Source organism: Fundulus heteroclitus, chromosome 2 (genome assembly GCF_011125445.2).
Source record: "Fundulus heteroclitus isolate FHET01 chromosome 2, MU-UCD_Fhet_4.1, whole genome shotgun sequence".
NCBI lineage: Eukaryota > Metazoa > Chordata > Actinopteri > Cyprinodontiformes > Fundulidae > Fundulus > Fundulus heteroclitus.
Genome location: NC_046362.1, coordinates 16,195,073 through 16,205,848, shown reverse-complemented (window position 1 = coordinate 16,205,848; position 10,776 = coordinate 16,195,073). Strand labels below are relative to the sequence as shown.

The 10,776-nt window shown below is 38.9% G+C and overlaps 1 protein-coding gene across 3 annotated transcripts; it reads right to left on the bottom strand.

Annotated features, from left to right (window-relative positions):
* Positions 1-393: 393 nt before the first annotated feature.
* On the bottom strand, positions 394-10,775 carry ppcdc (phosphopantothenoylcysteine decarboxylase). 3 transcript variants are annotated; one of them, XM_021309900.2, is made up of 6 exons: positions 10,546-10,775; positions 6,093-6,188; positions 4,967-5,095; positions 4,693-4,861; positions 847-956; positions 394-778 (listed from the first exon to the last, which is right to left on the bottom strand). In XM_021309900.2, exons 1-5 carry the CDS (start codon positions 10,687-10,689, stop codon positions 868-870), a joined length of 627 nt encoding a protein of 208 aa, XP_021165575.2. In that variant the 5' UTR covers positions 10,690-10,775; the 3' UTR covers positions 394-778; positions 847-867. The 3 variants fall into 3 exon arrangements, with proteins under 3 accessions (XP_021165575.2, XP_021165574.2, XP_012706760.2); XM_021309899.2 differs by having other exon boundaries at positions 394-759; positions 10,546-10,774; XM_012851306.3 differs by having other exon boundaries at positions 394-956; positions 10,546-10,773.
* Position 10,776: the final 1 nt, after the last annotated feature.

Here is a 10,776-nt window from a genome sequence, read left to right as displayed (position 1 = left end):
CAACAAACCTCTGAGGCCTCCACAGAACAGCTGTATTTAGTGAGATTAAGAAAGGCGCAGGTGGACTCTATACAAACCTACAGTAGTGTTTAGACAAACAGAGGACCATTGTTCTATCTTTGCCTATAAGAACTGCTTCTTACTTCTGAGACATTCACACATCAGCTTTCTGATTCTGTACTGTAAAGCCAGTTGTTACAGAATCAGATTTAAAACTCAGTTTGTTGACCAATTTAAATAAGTGGCTCCTTGCCTTGCTGCTTTACAAACTTTTTTATTCCTGGTAAGTGTGAAAATTACTTTCACTTTTCACTTCTTATTGAAATACCAAAGCACTTCATGTCTTTTTACCTTGAATTTCTGCAACAAATAAACAATAACACAAACTACGGACAGGTTTAAAAGTTTTACTGTAAGGCTTTTAATTCAAATTATTTTTGGTATAACATTTTTAAATATACAAATTCTGGAAAAACAAACAAACACACTATTGACTGTTAACAAACATGACTGCAGAGGAGGCAATAAAGTAAAAGTCTGGAGATCCCTGCATGGAAAGTATCTCTAAAACTGTAATTTGGTTCCATTCAGTCCAGGTGACAGCAAACGGTTAAAATGCACACATTCCCCTCTGAGTTCCTACGAAGGGTGACAGACATCGTGGAGGAGGATTTCCCTCATTAGATCTCTGCTCTAACAAGAAAAACAGCTCCAACCAGAAATGTGACTGAATGACATACTGATATAATCCTCATCAGCCTGCAAAGGATAAAGAAAACTATATTGGATGGATTACAAATATAGATTCTGTTGGGACAGAAGAGCGAAAGCTGATCATCAGTTTACATGTTTCCGTTGGAGGAATCTTCACGTCTTCTGAGACGACGACTCCGGTTTTGGAAGATATTGCCTGACAACACTGACAATAGTCGCTACCTCTGCCATAGCACCTTTACCTACACCAAAAGAAGCAAATTAAATAATAATAAATGAATGCATCAGTGAGAAAAAGAACAATAATTAATCCGAGCTTGGAAGTAGGAAGTAATATAAAACATTCAACTGCTCAACAAGACTTTATGTGCAAGCTCCATGCTCAAGACATGCAAACTTTCATAAACATTTTTTTTTTTGCTCTGTTTGCATGAAAATCTGAGCCAGGCTGCCAAAACGATTTATTGGTGGCCTGATCATGAACCGTCTCCAGGACACGTACTTTCAGAGGCTGCTCTCAAATTGGCTCCTAATTCTAATAGAACAGAACAGCTGACTTTTCTGGAAAAACAAAATGATTCAATTAAACAAGCCTATGGTTGCTAGATTTATTTCAAGGAGGTAGCGCTGGGTCAAAACCTCTTTCAGTAATTCCTACCTCTATTTCTTAGCCATGCATTACCATTTTATCTGGATTTTTTTTCTGTTACACCCATTAAATTATATTTTGAAAGAAGTGTGACCTGACGGACGTAATCAGTCCAACTGTTGCAGCTGCAGGGTCAAATTTATGTCTGAGCCCATTGTGTTTCACCTTACTGGGACCTGGGGAGGGTTTCAGAAGATGCCAGGAGGTGCCCGATACTGATTAAGGACTGGAGCTCTCCCCTAAGTTCAAGGTTCAGCCTTTGGTGTTAACATTCTTTTGGAGGAGTTACAGTAGAGCTCATTAGAGCCAAACCAAAGATTCCCAGGCCGCCTGTGAGATACTGTGGTGTGACATCTCCCATAGATAGCACGGGTATAAAAGGAGGGATTGACTTTGTCTAGTTAGAACAGATGCTGAGAGCTTTGTCACACTGTGTTTTTGTTCTCCTTGTAAGAATAAAAAGAGCCGGTTGAGCGAAAAATCACCCATGTCCTGCTTATTAACTAGTAGTACAAGATTTTTCTTTCCTTAAACACACCCTATTTCAATTTATTTTTTGATCTGCTCCTTTTTTGGGTCAGTTGATTCTTATTAAAAAAGACAGAAGTGAGCTCTTAGCGGTGGATGATATTTATTGGAGTTAATACATTTCCTTAATCATACTTTATTGATCTTCAGGGGGAAATTCTTGTATTACAGCTACACCTATTCAAATAACATGAAAAAATAGAAATATATGTAAAAAAATTGGCACATAAAAGAAAATGTGCATATACAGTCATATTCAATAAATTAGAATATGCATTTCTAAGAGGCCTGTTTGTCAGATTAAAAGTTAAGGAATGTTGTAAAGCCGATTTACCAAGACTCTACAAACTGTCTGTAACTAGACAATGTTCACTTTAGCAACATTAGAAATGGGTACAGAAGGTTTGATTTAGTGCACTTTGGATTTTTTTTTACATGTTATATAGAACTCCTGTTAAAACAAGCTGGATTGCGGTCCACTAATTAGTGATTATAAAGGTCTAAGTTTTTTTTTTTTTTTTTTTTTTAATGGTTTCTAACAGAAAACCTGGTTTGGCAGTGAGTCTTTTTATGGTACACTTCTGTACTTTCAGTGTCTAAGGGTCGCAGCGGGTTAACTAACCACTGCTTTTGCTGTGTCATCCAGGCATTCTTTAAACAAAAGTGTTGTTGTCATGAAAGCTTCAAGGCCGAGTTTAAAAGGCAGCAATGACAGATACCGGACTGTTTGTGCACCGAAAACATTACAATGCAGGAGGGGCTGAAAAATGAAGGCATCAGAGAAAAGGCTCAACAAAACCAAATGCATGATCCATGAAGCTGACGTGTTCGTCGTTTTGATAAAAGGCAAACTAATGACCCTTCTGTTTTGCAGCAAAGACACCTTAAACACTGTTAAACAAAGCAGACGAGCACTTTGGAACCGCCCTGGGTCATGTCAGCCCTGGGTCACATAAAGGGGTGTCTCTATCGGGGGAACCTAACGAACTGCATCAGGCACTATTTGAGGACATAAACTTCCCAGAGTGCACTCAGCAGCTCGATATGACCTCCCACACTGGTGGCATTTACCATTTCCTTTTTTTTTTATTTAAAAGTATTTCACTCTGCTGTGAAGTGTGTTCTAACAGTGGGGCCACTTACTCAGGAAGTCGTTTTTTTTTTATAAAAACATGAAGCATTAACCCAGAATAAATGCTTCTATTTCTACACTACGCGCCTCTAACAGCATTTTTTTTCTTACTTTCGGTGCGCATTAAAATAAGTGACAGTCATGTGGAGCCTGAAAGGCTGTTGTTTTGGAGAAGACAAGGCGCCTGTTGTTCACCGCCTCACTGTAGTCTGATCATTTTCTGGTTCTTATCTGTACTAAAAGTTCAGACAATAAGTATTTGAAAACAAAAAGCTGAATTCTTTTAAAGCCTTTACTTTTACCAGAATGGGAACGTTCTTTTTAGATAAAACACTGACTTGGATAAAAGGCAGAAAAACCTTGTCACAACATGTGTTTTCTTTTAGGCCATATTTCACTACATCTCCTATCTTACATTAATCATAAATCACAACCAAATTTCCAACAACTGCTTTTCTTAAGAAACTAGGATGACCTGAAGGTCTGAGTCATCCTAATTTATCTCGTCTAAGCTGACTACAGCCATGATCGTAGGCAATGCGTACACCAGCAAGCATGTACAAGTCACAGCTGAATTAACAGTAATGAAAGATGATGATACGTTTGCCTGCTATTCGTGTAACAATGACTGAACGTAAGTTGAATGCAAGAGAGGGTGTGGGAATAGATCAAATCAGGTCCTTTCAGAAAACTTGGTGAAAAGACTGGTGAAATATTACAAAATTCAACATAATACTGTTCAGTTAGGAAAAGTGATGATTAAGTAGTTTATGCTATAGTGTTATTTTAATGTGTACCATCGAACTGGAACTATGGGGAGTAATAAGCAGATTTATGACATCTCTCTGTACAGTTTGATGCCTCTCTAGCCAAAGCAGCTTTGCATAACTACAAAGGCTAAGGTCCATGAAACTGAAGCAAACCTGCTTTACCTGAGTCAGAAAGTACCACATATCTATCTATCTATCTATCTATCTATCTATCTATCTATCTATCTATCTATATATATATATATATATATATATATATATATATATATATATATATATATATATATACACACACAGGATTGTTTTTGCCACTTGTTAGTACTTTAAATGTAGTCAAGCAAACAGGTTTTCAGTGGACATAATTTTTTTTACAGTCCCATTGATGCTTGTGCTTGACCCTTTTTAAAAAATAAAGATTCAATAGGATATCAGCTGTCATTTTAAGACATTCATAATTTTTTTATATAAATGGATCAATGTGCATGTAAGGTAATTCTTCCGATTACAGCCTCAAAAGCTCCACTTTAACCTTTACACTACTTAACAGTTTTTATCTCTAACTTTTTTTCCCCTGTATTGTCGTAATCGACTTGCTATAATAGGTTCAGGTATAAATGCATCAAGAACCCTAACATTTATGTCTGATTTTGGAAATAAAACAAAATGTTATATCTTTTCTATTTAGTTTCTTCATGAACAGATGTAAGTAGAGCAAGGACAATATTTTGTTTCAAGATTCTCTCAAGAAGTTCTGTTTTTATATTAAAACTTTTACTTCAACACCAACATTGACATTTTTCATCATTTTTAGATTTTTCTTATCTTGTAAAAAAATGACATATTAAGCTAGTGTTTTCAGAAATGTTATAAAAATGAAACAAAAACTGTATAAAACCCACCTTCATCCCCACAGACTAGCTTCTTAGCAATGCAGGGGACTTCCACATACCCAAACTCCTTTAGCCTGGATATCTGCAGGGCCGTAATGGGATGCAGCCACATGGCTGTATTCATAGCAGGACAGAAGAGGAGAGGTCGACTGGTATCCCAAGCTCTTACCACACACGTCTGAAACGGACAGATTCCCTTCAAACTCAACTGTTTAGAGACATTTTTTAACATAATGTCATCTGCCATCAGATTTTATAAAGAGGCTTAATTTTACATTCTCACCAACAGGTTGTCACAGATGCCATTAGCAATCTTTCCAAGAGTGTTGGCATCGAGAGGGGCAATGATCAGCAGGTCTGCCCAGCGCCTCAGCTCAATGTGCAGCACAGGGTCCGATCTGTGTGTCCAAAGCTAGACAAGAGACAGGATGTCTGGCTGCAGTTATTTTTTAACCTCTTCACTGGAAGGTATGATGTCAAAATTGCACAATCTTTGCTAGTGTTTGACCAGATCTCTGTATCTTAAAATGTATAAAATGCAGGACTGTGGCTGACAGCTTATACACAATTTCATCTGTTTCACTCATTTTCATGATATATTAGATAGATAGATAGATAGATAGATAGATAGATAGATAGATAGATAGATAGATAGATAGATAGATAGATAGATAGATAGATAGATAGATAGATAGATAGATAGATAGATAGATAGATATTGTGTACAGTTATTTATAACATATGTGTGAGGCATGAGACGGTTACCAATACCAAGGTATTCCAAGGTTTTAATCATTTACAGTTTGAAAACTAATTATTCTTTTCATTATAATGTTTCCATTGTTTAAAGTAATTTTAATTAGATGCCAGAGAAAGTACTGATGTGACAGCAGGCTTCTCCAGTTGTATGGCGCAAAAGAATACAGCACCTCCAAACCTAATCACCTATTATCCAGCTATTGTCAACTTGTTATACTCCCTCCCTTTGTTACTCCGAAAAAAGCTTAAAAGATTAACAACTGAAAAACAGACCATGTCATTTAGTACTCCTGGTGTCAAAATATAAATAATGTCATAGGAAACATTGTTATTATTATTATTATTGTTATAATTTATCATATTTTTGTATAACTGTTACTATTGTAACATCAATAGAAGTATAACAGCAGCAGCCATATAACTCAATATAATTAATTGCGTTGTTAAAACAAATTACATCATGTTATACTTTTTTTTTTGTTGAAAAAAGCTGTTTAAATATCATGATACCGTGAAATCATGGTATTTTTAAGTTTATCATGCCATGAGAATCTCTCTCCTGCCTATGCCTGCATGCATAAAAATACCCGTTAGAATAAAACTGATCTGATTCATACAGGTACTTCCCAGCGCTCCTAGTGTATTATTACCTCCCACTCATCCTTGTCAGTGTAGATCTTTACGGGAACATCGGAGGGGTTGTAGAAATGTTTGGCATGCTCTGTGGTGACCACTCTTACATCCACCTAAAGGGGAGAAAAAAATTAAACGGAGGAACTGAAAGAAATATCTGGGAGATAAACTCTCACAACACTTTATCATTACAGACACATCTCAAGAATTTAGAATAAAACATTGAAAGTAAAACTCTGACATTTTATAGCTTCATTACACACAAAGTGACGTATTTCAGAATCAGAATCAACTTTATTCGGCAAGTTTGGAGCAAGGAATTTAACTTCAGATTCCAACGCTCGTGTCATGTAAAAAAAAAAAAAAACAGGCAGACAAGTAAGAGCAAGCAGAACAACAAACTACAATTTTGGGGGAAAAGAAAGGAACAGGGTCAACAAGTACAGTGGAGCTTTTTATTATATATTTTTTGTCTTCCCTGGCTGTAAGGTGTTCTTCAGAGAGACCGCCTGGGGATAGAAAGTGGCTCTGTGTCGGCTTGTTTTAGCCATCGGTGCTCTGTAACGTCTGAATAACCTGTGACCAGGATGTGTTGGGTAGAGAGCTACAGTATGTTAGCTGCTCCTTTACTGGACCTGTACAGGTCATGAATGGATGAAAGATCAGTCCTGATTATCCTCTCTGTCGCTCTGATGGTTTGTTCTTTTTGGACCTGTCAAGTTTTTTGGATTAATTGAACCACACAGAGACAAACTGAATGATGGCGGTGTAGAAGAGGAACGGTAGCTCCCGAGGAGGGTTGTACTTCTTAAGTTGCCGCAGGAAGTACAGTCTCTGCTGGACCTTCTTTCGGATGGTGTCAACGTGGAAGGACCATCTCTCGTCCCGATAGAGGGTGGTTCCTTCCTAGGAACTGGAAGTGATGCACAGTAGACACAGTGTTGCTGAGGATAGTGAGGGGAGGGGGGTTCTCACGAGGTCTATCATCTCCACAGTCTTTATCGGGTGTAGCTCCAGGTGCTTCTGGACACACCAGCCGACCCACCTCCTGTCTGTATGCGCACTTGTCATTGTCCTGGATGCGACGATGACAGTGGTGTCTTCTGCAAGCGACTCACAGTCGGGTCCACAGATGTGTAGTCATTAGTGCAGAGAGAGAAGAGGAGAAGCAAGAGAACACACCCTTTGGGTGGGGTGGGGGTGGGGGGTTGTGCCAATGTTGATTCTTCTTGAGCTGCAGAAGATGCTGCCCAGCCTCACCTGCTGCTGGCGGTCAGTCAAGAGGCTGGTTATCCATTGACAGGTTGACGGAGGCACTGTGATCTGGATGAGCTTCTGGAGGAGGATGTCAGGGTTGATTGTGCTGAAGGCCGAGCCAAAGTCTACAAACAGGATTATGTCTTGGGTTGTCAAGGTGGCGCAGGATAAAGCCTAGACCCAGATTGACAGCGTCTTCTGCTGATCTATTTCCCCCGGTAAGCAAACTGCTGGGGGTCCAGCAGAGGGCCTGTGATGGCTTTCAGGTGTTTCGGCACCAGGTGCTCAAAGGATTTCATGACCCACAGACGTCAGGGCAATAGGTCTGTATTCAAGTAAACCTGTGATGGTCCTGTTTTTTTGGGCACAGGGATGATGCAGGTGGGAACTTCCCACAGTTCTAGAGACGTGTTGAATACGTGGGTTAAGATGGGGGTCAGATGGTCAGCATATTTGTAAGCAGAAGGGAGAGAACCCGATGCTTTATTTCCACTCGGACGCTTGAAGGCCTCGTTGATATCATCTTCTTTGATCTTAGGTGCAGGCAGAGGTGAAGAGGAGGGGTTTTGGGGGGGGGGGGGGGGGGTGAGAGTGAGATGTGAAAGTCTGACGATCTAACCTGCCAAAGAAGTGGTTCAGATCCTCAGCTAGGCAGGAGGTCGTTACAGCATGTGGGAGAGGGAACCTGCAGTTTGTACTAGGTTTTAGGCTCCTTGCTCCACACTGAAGAAGTTGTGGAGGAAAGTATTTTTTATTTTCTCACTAAGCGTGTTTCCATCAACATGTTTTAATGCGCATTCTGAAGTATTGCATTACAACAAGTTGATGGAAACAGCTACATTTTAATCAACTCACTAAATTCTGCAAAAAAGTTTTTACGTGAGCATTTCCTAGTCTCACTTGTGAAAAATAAATATGAGCACATTCATTAAAACCTCGCTCTATTACTGATCTGTGGTCCGTGTCAACATCTACTTCCTGTTTGTCACAGCCAACGTCAACGCATGATGACATTACGCTGTGCGTCTTCTGGTTAATTTGCTACAAACCAGTGAGTGGAAACACGTCTGATGCACATTTTCTTTTTTGCAACGTTTTTAAAGTTTGCATGATAATTTGATGGAAACACAGCTACTGAAGTGTCTTTTTGCTAGCTTGATCTCACTTGGCAGCGTGTTTCTAGTCTGCTTATGCAGGGCCAGGTCTCCACTGTGAAAGGCTTCTACTTTGGTGTGACGCAGCTGCTTCAGGAAAACCATGTCTTATTGTTGCTTAAACTGCAGACGGTCTTAGTCTGCGCACACAGGTCCTCACAGAAGCTGATGTATGACATCACTACATTAGTTAGTTGGTTTAGGTCAAAGGCTGAAGCTTCAAAAACATTCCAATCACTGCAGTCCAGACAGCTCAAGCACATATTTCTATAAACTTTGATAAATATGGTTTACAGCTGCTGAACATTTTTATTTCTCAGAAAATTTGCATCCAACTTTACAACAACTCAAGGGATTTGTAATACAAAAGTAATTTCTTATGTGGGATGTTTGGGCTGACGTCGTTATAGGGAGGACTGCTGACTTGACAGTTGTGCAGCATACAGTTAGTGACCCTTAACAAGGAGGATAAGTTATAAAAACCCATTAAGAGGCTGACTGTTCACAGAGTGATGTATCAAAGCTTATTAACAGAAACGGGGGTGGAAGGACAAAGGTAAGGTAGAAAAAAGATGGGAAAACTGCAGCTTTGAGAAGATTTTGAAGCCAGACCCATTTAAGGATGTTTGGGAGATTCACAGGTTTGGACCAAGGCTGGAATCAGTGCTTCAAGAGTCATATCCAGTACACGATCTAACACATTTCCCCGTGTTAAGCCTTTTCCAAACCAGAGATTATGTAAGAAATGTTCATCTTGTGTTTAGGGAAAAGGAACTCCTCTTTTCAGATGGCAGTAAATTATGCATTTTATGTGGAAATGATCGTCACAGAGTCGGGAGAAAGAGTGGAGATGTACAGTCCACTCCAATCCAAGTTGCCATTTAATCTGTTGCCTTTTGAAAACCGCAACTCAGTCGCAAAGGTAACTGTACAGCACCTCATGCTTCCCACTGCAGACATGAGATGCTGATTTCCTTTTCCAGCTGGAGTTGAGACTTCATATATAGAATCTATGGGTACGATCAAGAGGAAGACAAAAGACACCAGACCCACCAATACAGTGAAGCTTTTAAAGCAACCTGGGCTTTCTCAACAACTCAGCAGAGCCCCAGGTTGATCGCCTCCATGCAGTGCCACACTGATGAAGCAATTCATGCAAAAGACCCCCTACCAACCAAGTAAGTAACGAGTGTATGATCTGTGAGGTACGTGGACATGCTTTACAGTACGGTGACATTTCAGGATTAAAAATCCTTTTTAATTCATGTAATATTTTAATTTTCTTAGAAACCAAATTTAGGGTTTTCATGTCATCCCAATTAATTCTTGAATATTACATTATTGTAATTGAAAAATAAGTTTTAAGACAAAATCTCTTGGTTTTTACAGCATGCACAAGGTTAAAAAGTAGTTTGAAGAAAAAATTATCCTTATCAACAATTAATCAAAGATTTTCTTTATTTCCAGAAATTATATTTATTTAGTAAAATGAAATAAAAAGACCCAAGGACTTAAGAATGGTTTGGTATGGTTGAAATGATAAATTATTTTTTAATATACATGCATTTTATCAATTTATTTCATCTAGATAAACTATATTAAGAATAAAATTACTTAAAAAGACCCAAGGACTCAAAGCAGTTTGTTATGGTTCAAGTGATAAAGGAGTTTTGAATATATTTTAACGAGATAAACTATGTTGAGAGAAAAAAAAAATTAAGTTAAACCACTTAGTGATATGGTTATTATATCACTAAGTGTAATTAATCTATATAATAAACGAGTTCGACTTTTTGAACTAAAGTACTAAATATGTTTAGTACCTTTAGATAGTACCCTAATCTTTAGATAATTTTCTAGGTTACTGAGATATCTTTTATCTCATTACATGTAAATAACAGTATTGCACAGCGATGTTGCTGTCTGATGTCTCCACCTTGCGGTAATTGTAAGATCACTCAGTTAGATGACCAAAAAAACGTGGGCTCGGTGTGCTTCATGACAAATGTGCGTCAGGCAGTAGACTTTAATACGAACAAATGACTTTGGATCGGCTCACCCCGGGGAGCTGGAGGAGCTCGGAGACCAAAAGTGGCAGTTTCAGAGCCGCGACGCTTCCTGTCACACCCACAAGAACACGAAACGTTCCGGAAGATTTCAACAAATCGGTTAACTGAGACGAGACGAGATGGTCTGACTGCATACTGGCCGAGGATAGCCAAAGAGGCAGGCTGGCTGGCTGGCTGCTGCTGTGGACTTGTACCACTTCCGTAAATATGCTCCTCCAGCC